The sequence below is a fragment of the Pseudorasbora parva genome, chromosome 4 (genome assembly GCF_024679245.1).
Source record: "Pseudorasbora parva isolate DD20220531a chromosome 4, ASM2467924v1, whole genome shotgun sequence".
NCBI classification, from domain to species: domain Eukaryota; kingdom Metazoa; phylum Chordata; class Actinopteri; order Cypriniformes; family Gobionidae; genus Pseudorasbora; species Pseudorasbora parva.
In genome coordinates, this window is record NC_090175.1 from 41,482,444 (window position 1) to 41,506,772 (window position 24,329).

General features: G+C 36.7%; 1 protein-coding gene across 1 annotated transcript; it reads right to left on the reverse strand.

Annotated features, from left to right (window-relative positions):
- Nucleotides 1-12,662: 12,662 nt before the first annotated feature.
- clrn2 (clarin 2) lies at nt 12,663-15,227 on the reverse strand. Its single transcript, XM_067442769.1, has 3 exons — nt 14,736-15,227; nt 13,725-13,904; nt 12,663-13,622 (listed from the first exon to the last, which is right to left on the reverse strand). The coding sequence occupies exons 1-3, from the start codon at nt 14,986-14,988 to the stop codon at nt 13,354-13,356; spliced, it is 702 nt and encodes a 233-aa protein (XP_067298870.1). The 5' UTR covers nt 14,989-15,227; the 3' UTR covers nt 12,663-13,353.
- Nucleotides 15,228-24,329: the final 9,102 nt, after the last annotated feature.

The window sequence follows — 24,329 nt, forward strand, 5'->3', positions numbered from 1 at the left end:
TATAATTGATCTGGCCGCATTCAAATCATTGTATGATAACTAAAGTGAGCTGGACATTAACATCACTGTTTTCTGCTGTATAGATTAAATGTACTAAATTAATAACTTTTTTACAAGAGAAATTAATACACCCTGAACGTACCTAAGCTGGACAATGACATTTTCTTCTAGAGCAGCTGTGCAGCTAAAACAAACTTTGTGTTATTTTTTAAGTTATCACTGTAAAGCTGCTTTGAAACATTCTGTATTGTAAAGGGCGCTATATAAAGGTGATATGACTTTACATGACAGAGCAGAAGAACACCACAGTTGAAACTGAAGATCCCCACTGAGTAGCAAACGATTTGAGGACGAGGAGCCAGGGTACACACGGTCCCCACTGATTAGGTGGCCAGCAAGATAAAGCAGGTAGCAAAGGTGACTAAGAGAGGACTAAGCAAAAATTTCTCTGGTTTTATACACTGCTAAAAAAATTAAGGTAACATTTAATCAATTAAACTGCAAGGATATCAGTCTCTCCAGTTGGGAAGCACAAATGATCTTAAATCATTTGTGCTCCTACAATTTGTGCAGTGGAGAGGCAACAGCAAGACAACCCCCAAAAATTGAATTAATTGACTGGTTTGTCTTTAGTTTTGTCAGGTTCTTTGTCACTGTCTGAAGCATAAGAAAGTGCCTGCAATCCAATACTTTGAGCAGTGTATTTTGGGTCACATGACCTTTTGAGGAAGGCCGGCTGAGAGATGGACTTCTGGAGTGCCAGCTGGGTGTCTGGAGTGGAGACCATGGCAGATCTGGTGAAACAAATAGAGAGAACTCAAGAATGGCCACCATGGCTGAGTGTGCTTGAAGTGGCTTCCGTGGCCATGATGAGTGAGGTATGATCGGCCTCCGTGGCCATCATGAAGGAGCTTTGATCCGCCTCCATACCCGTGACGAGGGAGCTATGAACCGTCTCCATTGCTGCAATGAAGGATCTTTAATCTGCCTCCGTGGCCATGACAAGAGAGCTATGATCGGCCTCCATAGCTGTAATGAAGGATTTTTGATGCAAGTACCATTCTACTGGTAACTGCCAAACTCTTGTCCATCAGATTCCAGAAAGAAAAGCATGATTCGTCACTGTAGAGAACACCACTGCTCTAGTCCAGTGGTGGCGTGCTTTACATCACTGCATCTGGCACTTTGCATTGCAATTGGTGATGTAAGGGTTGGATGCAGCTGTTCAGAAATGGAAGCCCATTCCATTAAGCTCTCTACACACTGTTCTTGAGCTAATCTGAAGGCCAGATGAAAATTGAAGGACTGTAGCTATTGACTTGAAAGTTGGCAACTTCTGAGTACTGTACGCCTCAGCATAAGCTGACCCTGCTCTGTGATTTTACATGGCCTATCACTTTGTAAGCTGAGTTGCTGTTGTTCCGAATTGCTTCCACATGTGTTATAATAACAGTTGACCGTGGAATATTTATTATTGAGGAAATTTCACAAATAGACTTATTGCACAAGTAACAACCTATCACAGTACCACGCCTGAAGTCACTGAGCTCCTGCGAGTCACCCATTCTTTCAAAAATGTTTGTAGAAGCGTGTGCATGCCTAGGTGCTTGATTTTATACACCTGTGGCCATAAAAGTGATTGTAACACTTTAATTTTATTGATTTGGAGTGGTGTCCCAATACTTTTGGCAATACACTGTCAGAAAAATTGTTCTAAAAAAAAACTAATTTCCACTATTAAAGTAATGATATGTACCTTTTAAGGTACTAATATGTACCATTTGGGTTGCACCTATTCACTTTTTTACCTTAGGGTACCGTCCCAGTGACAGCGATGTTTTTTTTCTGAGAGTGTATAGAGAGTCTTGATAATGAAGGTTGCTGTGACGTAAATTTAAAAATAGTTGTACCACATAAGCATTACTATTCTCTGTGGCATTTGATATTGATGTTAAAGTGATCAAAGTTTGATCACTTTAATCCCCATCCGTGCAAAATGCCACAGAGAATTATCATCAAATAATTATTAAAAGTGAAAGTAAAGACAATTATAATGTTGCAAAAGGTTTATATTTAAAATAAATTAAAATAACAGGAATAAATTACATTTGAAAATATACAGTATATGAAATAACATGAAAGTCCACACAAGACCAGGGGAATACAGGAATCATGACATTAATATTGGTAGGTTGAAAGTGTAAAAGTGAACAAATATTTGCATAAAAGATTGAGGTACATTAAATTGTAAAAGTGTTACTACACTATGTTTTTTTTTAAATTAAGTATGGGTGGGCACATTTGATGGAACTTTACTTCATTATCATGTACATCTATTTCTGCATGCAAATCAGGTAATTGTAACATTTGTGGAAGCATAATTATTCCGTGTGAAACAAACACAACACTCAAGTCTGCCAGTCTTGTGGAACTGGTAACCAAAACATTATAAGCTTATGAACTGTCGCCTTTGAATTGTCAAGACCTATGGTTGCTTTCGTGGGACTTCCCCTCTAAAAAGTGTGAAAAGTCACTTAAGATAATAGCTCAACTAAATGGTTGTTTACATCCTGTCCATAGTGCTTTTATATCAGCATTATAGTCACTCAGAACACCAAAGTACAGATAAACCTCTTTCCTGTACTTCCTTCACTGTATTTTGTGGTGCTGTAGACAACATCTGTGTATCTATCTATGACGATGATCTATGTGCATCTATAAATATTGCAGTGAATTGGAATAGTAAAGTGGCAGAGTGGACAGAACTATGGAGACTTACACCATTGCCAGTGTTGTGGAATCTTTTTTTATTCTGCCAAGGAGTCTGAATCTGGGGAAAGACAATGGGATGCTCTGAAGTGCTTCATGATACACTGCATTGATTTGCCCATGTCCAATAAACTGTGCTGGGAATGAGTCCAAGGATTTCCAAATGTACTCTTAGTCAATAGACTAAAACAAAATAAGTATCCTTCACGAAACTAAGGCATTTACAGTCGAAAATATGCATATTATGGCCATAATGTCATAATATATTTTATGTTTTTAACAATATATTTAGTTTACTAAACATAAGATGTGAAAGCATTAACATGCAAACCTTCCATTTTTGTTTTTTCCCGTGATTATAATTTGTAACTCAGGAGTATATTAAAACAGTAGTGCAGATATTACTTTAAACTATTTCCAATCAACAAAGTTTTCCAAACTATAGCCATTTTAAATATGATCAAACCATATTCAGTCAAGTTTTAAAGTCAAGAGTATGAACTTTAATACACTGTACATTCTAAATACATTTTAATTTCTCTAGAAACATCATGAATGGGATATATATGAACACCCTGCTATTTTGCAAGTTTACCCACTTGGAGATCATGGAGGGGTCTGAAAGTGTTATCGTAGGTGCATGTCCACTGTGAGAGACATAATCTAAAAAAATGAATAAATCCAGAAATCACAATATATGATTTTTTAACTATTTATTTATATGATACCGCTGCAAATAAGTAATTGAACACGTCTATCAGCTAGAATTCTGACCCTCAAAGACCTGTTAGTCTGCCTTTAAAATGTCCACCTCCACTCCATTTATTATCCTAAATTAGATGCACCTGTTTGAGGTTGTTAGCTGCATAAAGACACCTGTCCACCCCATATAATCAGTAAGAATCCAACTACTAACATGGCCAAGACCAACGAGCTGTCCAAAAACACTAGAGACAAAATTGTACACCTCCACAAGGCTGGAAAGGGCTATGGGAAAATTGCCAAGCAGCTTGGTGAGAAAAGGTCCACTGTTGGAGCAATCATTAGAAAATGGAAGAAGCTAAACATGACTGTCAATCTCCCTCGGACTGGGGCACCATGCAAGATCTCACATCATGGGGTCTCAATGATCCTAAGAAAGGTGAGAAATCAGCCCAGAACTACACGGGAAGTGACCTGAAAAGAGCTGGGACCACTGTTTCCAAGGTTACTGTTGGTAATACACTAAGACGTCATGGTTTGAAATCATGCACAGCACGGAAGGTTCCCCTGCTTAAACCAGCACATGTCCAGGTCCATCTTAATATTGCAAATGACCATTTGGATGATCCAGAGGAGTCATGGGAGAAAGTCATGTGGTCAGATGAGACAAAATATAACTTTTTGGTCATAATTCCACTAAACGTGTTTGGAGGAAGAAGAATAATGAGTACCATCCCAAGAACACCATCCCTACTGTGAAGCATGGGGGTGTTAGCATCATGCTTTGGGGGTGTTTTTCTGCACATGGGACAGGACGACTGTACTGTATTAAGGAGAGGATGGCCGGAGCCATGTATTGCGAGATTTTTGGGGAACAAACTCCATTGAAGATGGGTCAAGGCTGGGTCTTCCAACATGACAATGACCCGAAGCACACAGCCAGGATAATTAAGGAGTGGCTCTGTAAGAAGGCTCTGTATGGTTCTGCCATGGCCTGGCCAGTCTCCAGACCTAAACCCAGTAGAGAATCTTTGGAGGGAGCTCAAACTCCGTGTTTCTCAGTGACAGGCCAGAAATCTGACTGATCTAGAGAAGATGTGTGTGGAAAAGGGGGCCAAAATCCCTCCCGCAGTGTGTGCAAACCTGGTGAAAAACTACAGGTAATGTTTGACCTCTGTAATTGCAAACAAAGGCAACTGTACCAAATATTAAAATTGATTTTCTCAGGTGTTCAAATACTTATTTGCAGCTGTATTATACAAATAAATAGTTTTAAAAAATCATACGTTGTGATTTCTGGATTTTTTGTTAAGATTATGTCTCTCACAGTGGACATGCACCTATGATGACAATTTCAGACCCCTCCATGATTTCTAAGTAGGAGAACTTGCAAAATAGCAGGGTGTTCAAATACTTATTTTCCTCACTATATATATATATATATATATATATATATATATATATATATATATATATAATTTAGCCTCAATAAAGCAACATGTTGCAAAGAGAATCATAACTAACTGTAGTTATTAGGATTTATTTCTCGTCTAAATCTCTAGAGTCTTTTTGATCACTTGAGAAACTCTGCTCACAAATGTTTAGGGATTCATAAAACAAGCCTCAGTTTTGATCTGATATACATAATGTCTATGTGTGGAATTTACTCCCACGCAGTCTGTTTTTTATCAAGAAAGTATGTGGAAATTGATCAATAATTTCCTATGAGCAGAAGTCAATAACTGACACAAAGGGACTAAGTTTATGCTCAGGGAACAGTTCTATTAGATTTTTCATGCTTTTGTGGGTGTGATGCTAATGGCTGAGTGCTGTGGGATATCCTGTCTTTCGCCCACACACATATTCTGAGGTTTCCATTTGCGTTTCCCCACAAAAATGCATCCAAATGTCAAAAAGCATGTTTTATTTACCATTTACCAACTGTAGTTTCTGCTTTTTAATAGCCTCCTTTTTTAACACTGCATAGTGAATAAACAGCACTGTAAAAAAGAAAAAGAAAATCAGGCCCAAAATTACAATTTTCTGGTGACACCCGTCTGAATTGATGCAATTTAATTCACTGAAATTCAATTTGGCCAACTAAGAAATTTAGATGTGATCAGTCATTAGACAATTTTCAATTAGGGCCTGAATTATTTTTTACAGTGCTGTTTATTCATCAGTGTTAGTGATTTTTATTTATTTTTACAATTTATAATTGATTTCAATTTTTGAATAAATAATTATTCATTTATTTATAACATCAGTTGACATATCGTATCATTAGATCAGCGGACGACGCAGTCATCCGAACAGCTCTTCACACAGGCAGCCCTCACACATCTGGGCCAGTCAAACATGTGAAGATGTTGTTCGTTGATTTTAGTTCAGCCTTTAATACCGTCATTCCTCACAAATGTTTCCAAAAATGTATGCACCTGGGCTTGGATACTGGACTTTTTAAGTAACAGACCGTTAACTGTCAGGATGGGAGGCTGGACATTAGCTTTGATCCTGAATACAGAACACATTGTGAGATTATTGACCTACTGTTGTAATGTGTGGTATGGCAGCTGCACAGCAGAATACATGAGAGACCTACAATGTGTGGTGAAAGAAGCACAGCAAGGATAGATATAGATGTAGAACAGTTAAAACAAACACAAACAGGTTAAAGAACAGCTATCCTAGAGCTGTAAATCTACACCCCCCCCCCCAACACATTTTTTTAGTGTTTTTAGGTTCTACTTAATATTGTATTTATTATTGTTTATTTTAATGAATTTTTTTAGAGCTGCTTAACTACATTTCATTCTTCTGAAATTGCCCGTGCAATCATTAAATCTTTTTTTAATTTGACCATTTATTTGATTTAATAGCAAGAATAGGTATGCAATAAACAGGTAGAGCTCAGAGGTGATGGGACCCTCATGCATTGCTGACCTCGCCTTAGGGCAGGGGTTTTCAAACTGGGGTCCGGGGACCCCCAGGGGTCCAGAAGGTTCTAAAGGGGCTCCAGAAAATTTCAGAGAATAAAAAGACAAAGCAATAATGGATAAAGTCTACTCTACTGTTTAGTTTCTAAATGTTTCTCTCATTTCTTGTCGTATACATACTTTCCAGAATTGTAACCGTTTGCTTTGCATCTTTCCCCTTTAGAAAAGTCCCCTTTATCTCGCTCACTGGGGTTGTAAGGCAAGAACATAAACTGCTTACATACATTTATTGTGAAAGTTGAAATGTTGAAAACAAAAATGTTTTATTGAAAATGTTCTTCAGGTTTATACATCCAAGATTAAGTATAGCCAATTTAAGTTGGGAAACAATATGTTGTATTTATAAACTTCACACTTATTATTTATCTAACAGTTAAACTGTTTTTTCTTCTTAGATAAAAATAGATGGATTTTAGGAAGGGGGTCCGTCATAAAGGTTCATCATATTTGGGGGTCCTTGGCATCATAAAGTTTGAAAACCCCTGCCTTAGGGCACAATAATGTGAGTCTAGACCGCTGTACTGATGCACTCTGTTGGTCAAAACTTGCAGTACACATGGACAACAAACTGCTGTACGGTAGAGGGCTTATTATAATTTTCCACAAAAACAAAAACAAAAATTGCAGCATAGAATTTTTAAGTGCAATCAACAATGTTTAAGTAATTAAAACTTAAATTATGTTAAACTGACTTCATAAGCTTACAATCAGTTGTATCTTGTATATGAGTTTCGATCACTTATCTTTCAGGATGACTTGTTAGGAAAACCTTTGCCCCAAAAATAATTATTCTTTGTAAGTTGAGGAGATCTCATGTTTTCCAGGTTGTTTGTGAGACAATTTTTTTTGTATAAAGGTCAGATGGTCTTTTAAAATATATTTTAAGAGCAAAAAAAAAAAAAAAAAAAAAAAAAAAAAAAAACGTGTTATGTTAATTATAATTCTAATATTGTGTGTATGGCCCTGAAGAGCATGAACTGTCTGCAGAAAATGGCTCTTCTCAAAATGTTTTTCAAAATGAAACTGCCTGCTGAACAAAGCACTTAAGTTTGTCATAATAAACAAGGTTTTAAATAAAATTGATTGATTGACTTGCTAAATAATGCGCAAACAAACTGAGTTACCCTGTTAATGTAGAACTTAATGTAATTCAAAAACCATTTAACAAGTGATCTAGGCCTAATAATATATCATTACTGCTTAGCAAAATAATGGGAATTGAAAAATCAACTTAAAGCATGGAATAAGGTGCCACGAACCAATACATTTAAATTTTATATATGTATATTATCAGTAATAAAGTAATCATTAATACATTTGTAATCATTCCAACAATAACAATAAAAAATCAAATTAAATATGATTAGTTAAATCACAAAAGATGTTAAATTCAAAGATGAAGGTATTAATACTAATGCTGTCCACTAGAGGGAGCCACAAGATAGCAAATCTCAGGTTGACCGAACATTTTTCTAATAAATGTAAAAGTAAATAAAAAATAAATTAAAAAAAATCATATAATATTTTAATGCATGAAGTTTATTAAGGCCCGATATAATTTTACACTTTAATCTTCAAAATACTTACAACCTTTTTTTTTTACATCTCAATATTAATTTAAATGATATTGACAACATTTGACAATGACTGACTAAATATGTATGTCCAACTGCAGAAGAAACAATATATTATTAGTCTATTTATAATAATACTTCCATACGAAATCTTGTATAAATTATATATTAATAAAGTCATAGTTTTTGCTATTTTTGGACCAAAATGTATTTTCGATGCTTCAAGAGATTCAAATGAACTAACTGATGTCACATATGGACTACTTTGATGATGTTTTTATTTCCTTTCTGGACATGGACAGTAAAGTGTGCACTTAGATACGCTGTCGGACTAAATATAAAATATCTTAAACTGTGTTCTGAAGAGGAACGGAGGTTTTATGGGTGTGGAACGACATTAGGGTGAGTCATTAATGACATAAATCAAATTTTTGGGTGAACTAACCCTTAGAGGGCCAAACTATTTATTTTGTTTTACAAATGATGCTGTTGATATGGAAATGGTCATTTCACTACTAGCTAGTTGTCTATATTATTTATTGTCAAATACGTAAAATATTTTATTGTATATATATATATATATATATATATATATATATATATATATATATATATATATATATATATATATATATATATTTTATCTTGCAAAAATAGCATATTCTATACTGGAATTTGCTGTTTTTGTGTTGTCCGATTTGTTAAATGTGGATAGCATGTTTCTGAATATATCTCATGTTGTTGAATTGTCATTAATAAATATCAATTTTCATTTTACGAACATTCCTTTTGCCATAAATGTAATGATCCAGTGATATCCAGTGCTTCTATTGTGCAGGTGTTCTATTGTGCAAAAAAAAAAAAAAAAAAAATGATTAGCACCAGCTACACTCGAGGCTGGGCTCTTTTGACTCGGCCTGTCAACTACATCACAACTTTATAACCACGCCCTAGCAACCATCTACAGCACCCTAGCAACCTTATATCAACATTAACAAGCCACATCTCAGCACCAGAGCATTGTCCACATACAGAGTTGGGCTCTTGACTCTTTGACTCTGACTGACAATTAGTCTTTAAATATCACCCCATAAACTGTTTAGCCATACCCTAGCAACCATTTAGAGTACACTAGCAACAGTACAAACGCATGAATAAGCCATATCTCAACTCCACAACATTGTACAGACATGGGGATGGGCTCTTTTGCATAACTGGGCCCCGAGTTTTGCCACGGCAAGCACCACGCACAATTTCTTCAGGAATTGTGCATTCTAAATATTCAGGACATCAGCTGCCATTCTAAATGGTGGAATCCTCTTACCTCTTAAAGGCATGATACGTAAGATATTTGGAATTTAAAAAAAAATATTCCCAAACCACTAGAAAATTTTTATATATTTTGTTGACTTGTGTACTTACATCATCCCAACTGTTTCCAAGAATGTTTAAATCCAGAGAAATGCAATTTTAACCAGGACACGGACCGTGTCTGTGCGTCGCCTATCAATGACATCTTACCTACGTTAGCCTCAATGTTTTAATTTTTATTTTGTAGAAACCATGGTGACACCAAAGACGCTATAATATATTATGTGTTTTATTAGGGGGGTGAGCAACTGTTGGGATACATTTATCATCAGAAAACAAATGATCGTTATATAGATACAACATAGTTAGTCTTTTTGTTTAAATATTGTTTTCATGATTGACCGTAAGTACCATGTTTTACCATGCCTAATATCCGTCTAGATTACTGCAGTGTGAAAAAAAGTGTCTCAAAGTGGTCACCGAGACCAACTTTCCTTTCAGCACTCAATAATTGTATCTAATATGATAAAACAGCACTGCGTTATTGCACATACATGAACGGAAGAAACAGAAGAAGCGGAAGCGGTCGCCTATGGCATAATAAAAGCTCCACTGCTCTCGAGCCGTGTCTTTTAGCCCCACCCTGCTTCATACTACAGTAACGTTAATAAGTCTTTAATACATTAGCTCATCCATGAGTATGATTTCTTCCCGAGCTCTGTCATATTCTTTCCACCGGCTGTAGAGGTGAAGACAACATCTCCCAGGATTGTGTGAAATCAAGGCGTCATCAAGCTAAACCTTTGTTTTGAATAAGCGACCTCTAGCGCCAAAATTACATATTGTGCCTTTAACCCTCAGGCCTTCAGTTACCTGGGACATCATTCACTACCTCATTATTTTTTAAGTTAGACATAAACATTCTTAGAATTCTTTAATCAATTCATTATAAGCAATATAACCAGAAAACAACTGACAACATTATGCCTGTTATCCCATTAATTTTTTGTAAAAATTGTATAGGGTCACTAAAGACCCAAGATGTGTAACAGCGCACAAGAATAATTGAATCTTTGATTACTGAATAAGTGCAGTTCACCTTTATTCCGCAAGGTGTCAATGTCTAATAAACAATGATGAAATGACGTTTCACTCATAGGTACCACAAACAGAAAACAAAAAATAGAAAGTATCATCAGCCAAACTTGAAATGGCTCAGCGATTTACTGTACTGAACGCAATCAAATATTAGTGTCACTAACACTTGATGGTGGGTCTGCTGAAGAAGCTGTCAGCGATCAGAATGTTAATTTTGAAGATGTTAAAATGGTAGTTTTGAGAATTTGCTTGAGATGGCAAATATAAGCCAGATGATGAGTGTACTGGGAAATGAGCTTGAGGACAGTGATAGTGGTACAACATATTGTTCAAACTGAAACATTCCAAGCTCCAAAAGGTAACAAAATATGCTTTTATTCTTCCATAATTGTTACTTTAATATTAGGAGTTTTATATTATTGTGACAGGTAGAGATCTATCCGTGTTAGATATAGATCTGGTTTGCTAAAGACCCAAATATATTATAATGATTGGTGAAACATTAATGCATTTATTGATTATACATCATTCCTCAAAAGGCCATACCCAGCATTGAGATCCCTGAGGTCCGGACCTAATTCTCTCTCGAGATCCGCATGCATGTGTTGGGTTGGTAACATTCCCCCCCCAAAATTTCCTTTCACATGTGGAAATAAAATCTAGTCAGTAATATGTCAACATCTTATATGAAATATTTAAAATATCACACACACTATAGCATATATATATATATATATATATATATATATATATATATATATATATATATATATATATATATATATATATATATATATATATATATATATATATACACATATCTACATGAGTAATACACTGTAAACCCTAATGTTGTCTTTACTTAAACAAATCAAGTAAACTTGACTAAATATTACTAGTTTAGTCTAAAAACTCAGTCATATAAGTTAGTATAACTTATTAACCTACAAAATGCATAAACTTAAGATTTCAAGTTGTATGAACTCAAAATCATAAGTAATTAAAATAGCTCACTCTGGTCTTGCTTTGATGTGATTGGCCATGCAAGGAGTTCTGTCTAGCAACAAGAGAACGAATTCACTGATTGGAGGACATTTCCAAAAGGCAATCCTTTTCGCCTCACCTGTTGCTTGTTGCTGATTCAAATTAAGATGGAGACTTTTTCATTGTGTGCAATCTTAAATTCGGTAAGTAAAAATTTGTAAGTTACTAAACCTAACAATAATACGTGAACTAACTTATAACCAGATTGACTGTATTTCTGTTTTAATGAACATAATTGTTTTGTTGGAAGTCACCATGATGGAGATAAGTGTTTGCTTTAGTTGGGCTCTTGACAAATGATAATGTAATATTAGTGTTTCTCTGGCTGCTTTGTGTTTGTGAGACACATATGTTAAGTAACAAAAAGCCAAGAGAAATTATCATTAAGTGGTGTTGTTTATTCATTGATGATGATAATAACATCATCAAGCATAGGCAGAATTCCTGATCTTGTGCAGAGTCCAATGCTTTGGATGTCAAAGCAATTATTAATAGTTTTGAAATATTAATAATACTAGAATCTTCACTATTGTGCTAATATAATTTTTTTTTTTTTTTAATGTGCACAAAATGTTTAAATCTATGGCATTAGTTAGACACATACACACATCACTAATCTGCGTATGAATCTCTACAATGGTGACAAAACTTTTTACAATGGTGAAAAAATCTGATAAACAGATCAACTCTGAACATACAACAAGCTACAAAAACATCAGAACAAAACAGCAAAAGTAACAGCAAATAGTTAGAATTCAAAGAAAATTTGTCACAATTCAGACGCATAATTTATTCATGCCGCAATGCATGTTGGGACCAATGGGGAAGTTTTGATTGGTTGTACCCAGCATGCTGTACTGAACTGGTGTAGCAAGTTTGGTGAACTTAACAATTTAAGTACAGCGAAAGTGAGCACCAAGTTAAGTAAACTTAAATATTCAAGTTTTATGAGACTCCATTACTCAATTGAATTGAGGGAATCACTTTCCTCAAATCATTTGAGTATTCTCAACTTATTAGGGTTTACAGTGTAGAGGCATCAATATGCGATATAATTGTTTCATTTAATTTTATTTACGTAGAATGTTAATATTACAAAACCAAAATGTAGTATTTGCTTGGACTCAGGCTAATTGAAATGTTTTAATTAAGTGTGTTTAAGTTTTTTTATAAAAAAATAATTGGCACTGGAAGTGAAATGTTTTTGTATTATTGAAGAAATTGTATTATTTCTTATTTTAGCTATTTTATTATGCTTTGTCCATTTATTGTGTGTTTAATAAATCTAAAGATATGATATAGAGGTTCTGACATGGAGTGTGCAGTGCTGGGAGTCGAGGGCCACTCAACCACTGCACTCGATGTATATAGAAAATAAACTGAAAAATACATGCACAATCAATTAGTTTAGATTTTGATACTGTGCACTCGTAATTTGCAAAACATGAATTGCTATCTAGCGCTGTTATTGCAGTTTGAACAGGAAAAAAATACATATTTCTCAGTTGCTCTAAAATAGAAAAATTAGATAACATTAATATTAACTTGCTTGAGACATACACAATGTCACATTTCGGCCTGGAAGCCCTGCAGTTGTCCATAACCTGTGTCAGTCAAACAACATTTTGCTGTCCTCCACAAAAAAAACCCCCAGCATTTTCAAGTGATTTTCTTTTTACTTTTTTGCACAAAAAAAAGTGTTTTATAAACTCCTATAGTTCATAGTCATAAATCACCTCATATCACCCCAAAAATCACCTCAGGTGCAGTATTTTGGGTCACATGAACAGTCTGTTTGGCTCATCTGCAAAGCTTCCTCTCCGACCCTGCAGTCAAACCTTTCAGCTCATTCTTGTTTTTTAGTAGAGGAAGTCTTCTCCAGTGGCTGAGGGTTCCTCTGGTTTCTTAGTCTGTATTTTAGGCAGATGTATCTTGCTGGAGGCTACTACAAGAATGTTAGCTCCATGTGTTACAGCGCTGGCAACGCACAACCAGAAGGAGAAGCCAAGATTCTCCTCAATGATCACAAGGGTAAAGAGGCTCTCACGGTAGTTAGCCACATGTTCCGTGAGATGATGGCACTGAATCGCTGCAAGGAAACACGCAAAGCCCATTGCACTGAACAGAGCTGAGGGAAGAGATTAAAAGAGAACGGACAAGTATATGATTAGTAACTTGTCCATGAGGTGTAGAACATTGCCATCTTAGATTTAGTGTTATGTTGACTTACCGGCAATGAAATTCCAGATGTAGAGGCCAAAAGGTCCTTTGATTGATTGATAAGGAACTTTTCTGGCATTGTATATAGAGAAAGCTAAACTGACCACTGCAAAGCCAATAGCAATTAAAAGAAAGAAGATAATGATCATGTGAAGACCACTGTTGATTTTTTTGATGAGTTTTGGGAAAACTGTAGAATTTTTGAGGAAGAAAGAGGGAGAGACAAAGATCAGGATTCACACAATTGGATGTATACTTGAAAAAGTATCTGTATCACTGCATAACAGGAGTATCTATCTATCTATCTATCTATCTATCTATCTATCTATCTATCTATCTATCTATCTATCTATCTATCTATCTATCTATCTATCTATCTATCTAGATGGTTTTGGGTTGGCTTCTTATGCTTGCACAGACTGCGATTATCAAAAGCAAAAACTGTAATATTGTGAAATATTAGGCTATTACAATTTGAATGAACTGTTTTTATTTTAATATCATTTTATTTCTTTGAATTTTCTGCATCATTACTCCAGTCTTCAGTCACATTATCCTTCAGAAATCATTCTAATATGCTATTATTATCAGTGTTGAAATGTAATATATTTTAATGGAAACTGTGATACATTTTTTCAACATTTTTACAAGATTCTTAGAAAGTTTAAAAGAACAGCATTTATCTGAAATATAAAGTTTTTTTATTTATTATTTAACAATTTAATAATAATATTAGTTTTAAAAAACAAAACTAAATTGTTTTGCATCATTATAAAAAAATTATGCATCATTATAAAAAAAAAACTAAATAACTTCTAATAAAAGTAGGCCTGTTCATTTTACAATAACATCAACAAAACAACAACTAGGCCTATATATAAAAAGAAAATTCAAAGATCTGTTCTAATAATAACTTGTAGGCTACATCAGATAAATGTGATTCATTACAATATCGGTACAGAGCTTACATGTTTAATCAGAACAAAGTCTATCTAATCAATCAACACGTTAGTGCTCTTACTGTATATTTTGAAGCGGCGGATTCCGAGCCCGCACCTCCGTGTTTTCCCGCCCTGAAAGAGGCCGTAGTAAATGTGTCCCGTGAACTGCTCGAGCTCGGGACTAGACGCGTTCACCAGATCTATTCCTGTTTGACACAATGTGGTTCCGGTGACCCAGCGCTCGGTGGACAGTGCCACAACAAGAAGTACCACAGAACCGATGCTGAGTATAGAAGCGAAGGAAAACACGACCTGTTTCCAGAGAGTTGGCATTTCACTAACCCCATTCCTCCTATAAAATGCAAGACGCAAAGTAACACGACTCCGGGAGGCGTCCGCCTCACTCCGCTACTGCGCGAGCCAACTCTGCTGTAGCCTACCGTACGGAGTGTAAAACTTCACGCAAATAGCCTGCTGATTTGCAGCATGTTTGCAGAAAGTTTGCAACAGTCAAAACTAAATCACCATGGTAGCCTACTAAACTGAAGGAACGCGAGATAGACGCGATATAGAGAAAGAGCAGGAAACCAGATATAAAGCGGTCAGGTGGATCTCCTTCACCACCTAACGAAACCTTATACAGTTTACTTGCCTTCGCTTGGTTTGGTTGCCAGAGCGCGCGCGCGCGCACGCACAGAGCAGAGTTATTACGGGTTATAATTTTTGCGCCGAAATTTGGTGGTTCATCTAGCGCAAGTGAACTGTCGAGTCTTGTACTCACACACATTAATCAACCTGCTGTAACAAGGATTTTTATTGGATGTATTTTGCTATAGCAATGAATCAAATAGCGATGGCTTCTTTAAATTAAAATTTATAGGTCGTAAAAACGGGCGATTCAAAACATTAAATGTCAGCTCAGCCAAGACTCTATACTGGGTCACTGAGCATTGAAATAAATAAAGAAAGGGCAGGGTTTGACAGGAAAGTCACTGCACTGCAATTGGATAGCACTAAATGATAGTGACTTGAAATGTTAACCTGCCTCGATATTGTTTTATTTGGTGCAGACCCAACTCCGAACTGGCACTGGCTCTGATCTAGCACCCGGGTAATTCGGGTGGAAAAGGGGTATTAGTCAGTTGGAACAGTCTTAAAGGGATAGTTCACACCAAAATGTACATTTTGTCATCCTTAACTCAAGTTATTCCAAACCTGTGAGTTTCTTTCTTCTGCTGAACGCAAAATAAGATATTTTGAAGAATGTTGAAAACCAAATGTTGATGATTGATTTTGATTAAGTTTATTGACGTATTTTTACTACTATGGAAGTCAAAGGGGTCCATCAACTGTCTGATTTCCGACATTCTTCAAAATATCTTCTTTTGTGTTCAGCAGAAGAAAGAAACTCATACAGGAACAATTTGAGTGTGAGTAAAACATGACAAAATTCTCATTTTTGGGTGAACTATCCCTTTAAACAGACGTCAGCACCATGGACAGTGGTCTGACCAGTCTTCTACGATTCAGAACCACGGACAGCTCAACTCGTTCAAGAGTTCTGTAAACAGCGCTGATCTCCGCCACTAGAGGGAGATACCTTCCCGTTTCATTGAGCTGTGCTCTGTGCCAGGTCTTTTCAAACCTTTCCTGGAGGACCCCCAGCACTGCAGATTTTGTATGTCTCTCAAATTTGACATACCAGGTCTTGGAGTCTCTATTGAGCTCAAATCAGCAGTGTTAGATGAGGGAGATACAAAATGCGCAGTGCTGGGGGTCCTCCTCCAGAACAGATTTGAACACCCCTGCTCTGTGTCATTTATTGTGAAAATTACTCAAAATATACATAAAACAAAAACATAACTTATTGAAATATTACATAAATGTACTGTAAATATTTACAATTATGAAGTTGATTATACTCTATTTGTCAGTGTTCATGTCAAGGGAATATTACAAGTAATCAGATATACGTGACCCTGGACTACAAAACCAGTCATAAGGGTAAATATTTTGAAATTGAGATTCATACATCATGAAAGCTGAATAATAAACTTTCCATTGATGTATGGTTTATTAGGACCTTATTTTGCAGAGATAGAAATGGAAATCTGGAATTTGATCAAATCACCTTTAAAAATGTACAAATGAAGTCCTTAGCAAGGCATGTTACTAATAATAATAACTTTTTGATATATTTATGGGAGGAAATTTACAAAATATCTCCATGGAACATGATCTTTACTTAATATCCTAATGGATAAATGGATAATTTGACCCATACAATGTATTGTTGGCTATTGCCACAAATATACACATGGGACTGGTTTTGTGGTCCTGGGTGACATATGATAAATACATTTGCAAAAGACACAATATACTAGTATGCATATCCATCTTTCTATTACATCATATGTGACTATTGGTTTCAGTTTTTCATTCAATTTTGTATGCTCATCCCTCATTTTTATCTTTTATATGAAAAAATATATACTCACATGAACATTGATTTGTTTTTTTGATCAATCTCTCATTCTAAAGATATTAACATTCATATGATGTCATTACAATAGTATTTCTATTCAATATGACAGATGCCGAGAGAAAGAAAGGTTACTGGGTTCTTGAGGCATGTCTCGAAACATGTCTTCAATCTATATAGAAATGTATTGATGAAAACTGCTTGTGAAGAACATCAATTGGCTGTGTAAACAAAATGTTAGCTTTAGTGTCAGGCACATATACAATATATGTTCCCTGTGGTCAAAGAGTCTTGTCATATTGATTGAAAAATGGAGGCATATTGACAAGCTAAATTGCAGCGATGCTCATTGAGGCAACTGTGAATATCAAATGACTACTGTTGTGGTTTTGGACAGGCTTATAGACTTAATGCATTCTGGAATGTTTTAAATGTTTATAATGCAGTTATGATTGTACATGAGTTATATGACAGGTGTGTTTATTAATATAAACATCCTTTTCTATGTAATCTTGATCATTCTTTCTGCTCTTAATGTATAATGCTACACTCATATTTTTGTATATTTGTTTATTTATCATTTTCTGCTCAATCTAAATTCATTAATATTAATCTACTCTTTCTCTTCAGTTCTCAGCTTCACATTATGCTCTTTCTTCTTTATCATTTTTTGCCTTCTTCCCAATACCAATAAGCTTAATGAGATTCAAAGTGCTCTGTAACCCAGTTAATCAGATTCATTGTTTTGATTACACACTCAGTTTAGCATCTTAACATTTCTTAATCTCTTTGTTTTTCTGAAAAACAATCAGGCGTAGTGCATTGATTTGACTCTGTTGCTGTCTGGATCACAATTCTCACAGATCAGTTCAAATGCATTTCCTGTCATGTCTGACTGAAATTGCTCTCTAAAAGATACCATGAGAGTTTATGCAGCACAAGACATTAATATGTTCAACTGATTAACAGATTGCGAACATGGTGTTTTGGAAGAGATGCTATGAATTTGGGAACAGATCAGGGAGGGGCAACTCTAGTCTTGGAGAGCCACTGTCCTGGAGAATTTAGCGCCATCCTTTGGATGTTTTTAGGTGACGTTTTAAGGATGGAGCTAAATTCTAATGACAGTGCTCCTCCAGTTGCCCATCCCTGGAGTACATTGACAGTATATTCTGAAACTTACACTGTAGCATAATGGTTTTGGTCTGCTTTACTCTTATGTGGCCAAAAGGTCAAAACAAAACAAAAAAAATCCACTGCAGACCGTGGACAAAAGAAAACAAGTCATATGCACTCTGTAGACAAAACTAAACTAATCCACCGTACTCTGTGGACAAAACAAAACAAATCCAAACCACTTTCTGGACAAAACAAAACAAATCCACTGCACTCTGTGGACAAAACAAAACAAACCCACTGCACTTTGTGGACAAAACACAACAAACCCACTGCACTCTGTGGACAAAACACAACAAACCCACTGCACTCTGTGGACAAAACAAAACAAATCCACTGCACTCTGTGGACAAAACAAAACAAACCCACTGCACTCTGTGGACAAAACACAACAAATCCACTGCACTCTCTGGACAAAACAAAACAAACCCACTGCACTGTGTGGACAAAACACAACAAATCCACTGCACTCTCTGGACAAAACAAAACAAATCCACTGCACTCTGTGGACAAAACAACACATATCCAAAACACTCTGTGGACAAAACAAAACAAATCCACTGAACTTTGTGGACAAAACAACACATATCCAAAGCACTCTCTGGACAAAACAAAACAAATCCACTGCACTCTCTGGACAAACAAAATAAACACACTGAACTCTGTGGACAAAACACAATAAATCCACTGCACTCTCTGGACAAAACAAAACAAATCCACTGCACTCTCTGGACAAAACAAAACAAACCCACTGCACTCTGTGGACAAAACACAACAAACCCACTGCACTCTGTGGACAAAACAAAACAAACCCACTGCACTCTGTGGACAAAACACAACAAATCCACTGCACTCTGTGGACAAAACAAAACAAACCCACTGCACTCTGTGGACAAAACACAACAAATCCACTGCACTCTCTGGACAAAACAAAACAAATCCACTGCACTCTGTGGACAAAACAAAACAAACCCACTGCACTCTGTGGACAAAACACAACAAATCCACTGCACTCTGTGGACAAAACAAAACAAATCCACTGCACTCTCTGGACAAAACAAAACAAACCCACTGCACTGTGTGGACAAAACACAACAAATCCACTGCACTCTCTGGACAAAACAAAACAAATCCACTGCACTCTGTGGACAAAACACAACAAATCCACTGCACTCTGTGGACAAAACACAACAAATCCACTGCACTCTGTGGACAAAACACAACAAATCCACTGCACTCTGTGGACAAAACACAACAAATCCACTGCACTCTCTGGACAAAACAAAACAAATCCACTGCACTCTGTGGACAAAACACAACAAATCCACTGCACTCTCTGGACAAAACAAAACAAATCCACTGCACTCTGTGGACAAAACAAAACAAACCCACTGCACTCTGTGGACAAAACACAACAAATCCACTGCACTCTGTGGACAAAACAAAACAAATCCACTGCACTCTGTGGACAAAACACAACAAATCCAATGCACTCTGTGGACAAAACAAAACAAACCCACTGCACTCTGTGGACAAAACACAACAAATCCACTGCACTCTCTGGACAAAACAAAACAAATCCACTGCACTCTGTGGACAAAACAAAACAAACCCACTGCACTCTGTGGACAAAACACAACAAATCCACTGCACTCTGTGGACAAAACAAAACAAATCCACTGCACTCTCTGGACAAAACAAAACAAACCCACTGCACTGTGTGGACAAAACACAACAAATCCACTGCACTCTCTGGACAAAACAAAACAAATCCACTGCACTCTGTGGACAAAACACAACAAATCCACTGCACTCTGTGGACAAAACACAACAAATCCACTGCACTCTGTGGACAAAACACAACAAATCCACTGCACTCTGTGGACAAAACACAACAAATCCACTGCACTCTCTGGACAAAACAAAACAAACCCACTGCACTGTGTGGACAAAACACAACAAATCCACTGCACTCTCTGGACAAAACAAAACAAATCCACTGCACTCTGTGGACAAAACAACACATATCCAAAACACTCTGTGGACAAAACAAAACAAATCCACTGAACTTTGTGGACAAAACAACACATATCCAAAGCACTCTCTGGACAAAACAAATCAAATCCACTGCACTCTCTGGACAAACAAAATAAACACACTGAACTCTGTGGACAAAACACAATAAATCCACTGCACTCTCTGGACAAAAAAAACAAAACAAACACACTGAACTCTGTGGACAAAACAACACTCTGTGAACATAACAAAACAAATCCGCTGCACTCTTTGAACAAAATAAATCCACTGCACTCTGTGGACAAAACAAAATAAATCCACTGCACTCTGTGGACAAAACAAAACAAATCCACTGCACTCTGTGGACAAAACACAACAAATCCACTGCACTCTGTGGACAAACACAACAAATCCACTGCACTCTGTGGACAAAACACAATAAATCCACTGCACTCTGTGGACAAAACACAACAAATCCAATGCACTCTGTGGACAAAACAAAACAAACCCACTGCACTCTGTGGACAAAACACAACAAATCCACTGCACTCTGTGGACAAAATAAATCCACTGCACTCTGTGGACAAAACACAACAAATCCACTGCACTCTGTGGACAAAACACAACAAATCCACTGCACTCTGTGGACAAAACACAACAAATCCACTGCACTCTGTGGACAAAACACAACAAATCCACTGCACTCTGTGGACAAAACACAACAAATCCACTGCACTCTCTGGACAAAACAAAACAAATCCTCTGCACTCTGTGGACAAAACACAACAAATCCACTGCACTCTGTGGACAAAACACAACAAATCCACTGCACTCTGTGGACAAAACAAAACAAATCCTCTGCACTCTGTGGACAAAACAAAACAAATCAACTGCACTCTGTGGACAAAACAAAACAAATCCACTGCACTCTGTGGACAAAACAAAACAAATCCACTGCACTCTGTGGACAAAACAAAACAAATCCACTGCACTCTGTGGACAAAACAAAACAAATCAACTGCACTCTGTGGACAAAACAAAACAAATCCACTGCATTCTGTGGACAAAACAACACATATCCACTGCACTCTGTGGACAAAACAAAAACAAACCCACTGCACTCTGTGGACAAAACAAAACAAATCCACTGCACTCTGTGGACAAAACAAAACAAATCCAATGCACTCTGTGGAAAAAACAAAACAAACCCACTGCACTCTGTGGACAAAACAAAACAAATCCACTGCACTCTGTGGACAAAACAAAACAAATCCAATGCACTCTGTGGAAAAAACACAACAAATCCACTGCACTCTGTGGACAAAACAAAACAAATTCACAGCACTCTGTGGACAAAACACAACAAATCCACTGCACTCTGTGGACAAAACAAAACAAATCCAATGCACTCTGTGGACAAAACTCAACAAATCCACTGCACTCTCTGGACAAAACAAAACAAATCCACTGCACTCTGTGGACAAAACAAAACAAATCCACTGCACTCTGTGGACGAAACAAAACAAATCCACTGCACTCTGTGGACAAAACACAACAAATCCACTGCACTCTGTGGACAAAACACAACAAATCCACTGCACTCTGTGGACAAAACACAACAAATCCACTGCACTCTGTGGACAAAACACAACAAATCCACTGCACTCTGTGGACAAAACACAACAAATCCACTGCACTCTGTGGACAAAACACAACAAATCCACTGCACTCTGTGGACAAAACAAAACAAATCCACTGCACTCTGTGGACAAAACACAACAAATCCACTGCACTCTGTGGACAAAACACAACAAATCCACTGCACTCTGTGGACAAAACACAACAAATCCACTGCACTCTCTGGACAAAACAAAACAAATCCTCTGCACTCTGTGGACAAAACACAACAAATCCACTGCACTCTGTGGACAAAACAGTCTTATTTGCTTAATTCAGCTTTCATACACAAAATAAAGTCCTATAGCCTATGGCTTTATGTCCATATGGACTGACCTACTGTAGTTTAGTGTATGCACTTATACAATATTAAAATGTACAAAGTTAAAATGGTCCACAAAAGCAAAGTACTCTCAATGTAGACATACAGCAACACTTAAAAAACACCACAAAACCCACCCCACCACACACCAATATGACTATTATGGATTGAAGACCCTAATGGTCACTTGGTTGAGTAGATGAGGTTGTCTGTACGGTCAGCAAAAATCCAGTGGACAAACTTCATTAGGTTGGCATCTTAGTCCATTAGACTACTCTCGATTTCAGTCTGCGTTGTTCTGAAAGGCCTTTTTAATACTGATAAATCTTATTTTAGAATGGTGCAGCCTTTAAGCTTAAAGCTAATCTCTATCTATCTATCTATCTATCTATCTATCTATCTATCTATCTATCTATCTATCTATCTATCTATCTATCTATCTATCTATCTATCTATCTATCTATCTATCTATCTATCTATCTATCTATCTATCTATCTATCTATCTATCTATCTATCTATCTATCTATCTATCTATCTATCTATCTATCTAACTATATGTCTGTCTGTCTGTCCGTCTCTATCTCTCTGTCTGTCTGTCTAAGGAAAACACAAACAGACAATGGACACTGTTCTCTTTAAACTGGCAAAGTGATCATATGTCCATAAAAGAAAAAATTAGTCACTTCTGAAAAGAAAGACCAGTGAGTCAGCATCTCTATCTCTCAAACAGCCTGCAGATGATGAGTAAGGACCTATCGGTATCAAAACCTGCTCTGATTCATGAATAATTGATCAAACACAAAGTAGCTTCACCCACACAACATACATGCCCACTGCATAACAAGCATTGGCCTACAGGTGTCGTATGGACATTTCTCACAATAAAATGAGAAAGCGAAAGTATACTTGAAGGTTTGAAAAGCCAACATATCCACCAGGTTGCCATAATTGTGTTTGAAGAAAAACAATACCAGAACCAGAGTATGTATGTGTTTGTTTACGATAAACACACATGCGCACACACACTCCTGTCCCTGTTAAGATTTCTGATGCAGCAGACAGCACGTCATCACTGAAGAGCTGCAACATTTTGAACTCTATTGATTAACATGTGCATGAGAGGGCAGCCAGAGCAATAAGTTTTAAATTCATGTCAGTGGTCTTTGGCAACACAGAGATGACTGAGCTGCTGAACTGCTGCAAGAGACGTGACACCGTCCAAAATCCTCCACTTAAGATAATGAAAATTGCAATTTGTCCTCTTAACAAGGACGGTTCTAATTCAAAGTCTGTTTGTACTTCCTGTAAGCATGCGTCAGCTGGACTGGGTGATGTCGAGCATCGGAATACCGAAAACATTTGGTCAAAACAATCTTCATATTGGCAGCTGGGAAGCATAGAGAGAGAGAGAGAGAGAGAGAGAGAGAGAGAGAGAGAGAGAGAGAGAGAGAGAGAGAGAGAGAGAGAGAGAGAGAGAGAGAGAGAGAGAGAGAGAGAGAGAGAGAGAGAGAGAGAGAGAGAGAGAGAGAGAGAGTATGGCAATCCACTTTAACATTATTAAATCAAATAAAAAATTGCCACCGATTTCACTTATTCACTTCTGAAGAGTATATATTACTGTTACACATAGTGTAATTTACAGGCGTGACAACCGCATTCTACAAGCAAATTAACTCCCAAAAAATGCAGGTAGTGACAAACAAACTTCTACGCAGTGTGTATGGAAGTGAAGTGAACAACTTTGTTAATGATGTATTTAAATGCGCATTAGAGGTGTGTCTGTCTTCTGTGAGTGTGCGGTGCAAGAAAGCCAGGGAAAGTGGTACTAGCTTTGACTCATTTGTGTTGCCAGATCTTGTAATTTAGGGATGAGGACACACAGAACAATAATAATAATTTAGGGGATTCACTTAAGTATTTAAATGCAGTGAATCTTTGCAGTGTATGTGGCCTAAGTGAAGTTGGAACATTACTGAATGCCCCTTTGACAGCTGTGAACA

What these genes read in the sequence shown, in the direction of transcription:
- clrn2 (XM_067442769.1), bottom strand. Translation starts at nt 14,988, where the DNA reads ATGCCAACTCTCTGGAAACAGGTCGTGTTTTCCTTCGCTTCTATACTC. An exon ending in CCGCCGCTTCAAAATATACA is followed by an intron (nt 13,905 to 14,735) that starts GTAAGAGCACTA and finishes AAAATTCTACAG; the next exon opens with TTTTCCCAAAACTCATCAAA. An exon ending in CATCTGGAATTTCATTGCCG is followed by an intron (nt 13,623 to 13,724) that starts GTAAGTCAACAT and finishes CTCTTCCCTCAG; the next exon opens with CTCTGTTCAGTGCAATGGGC.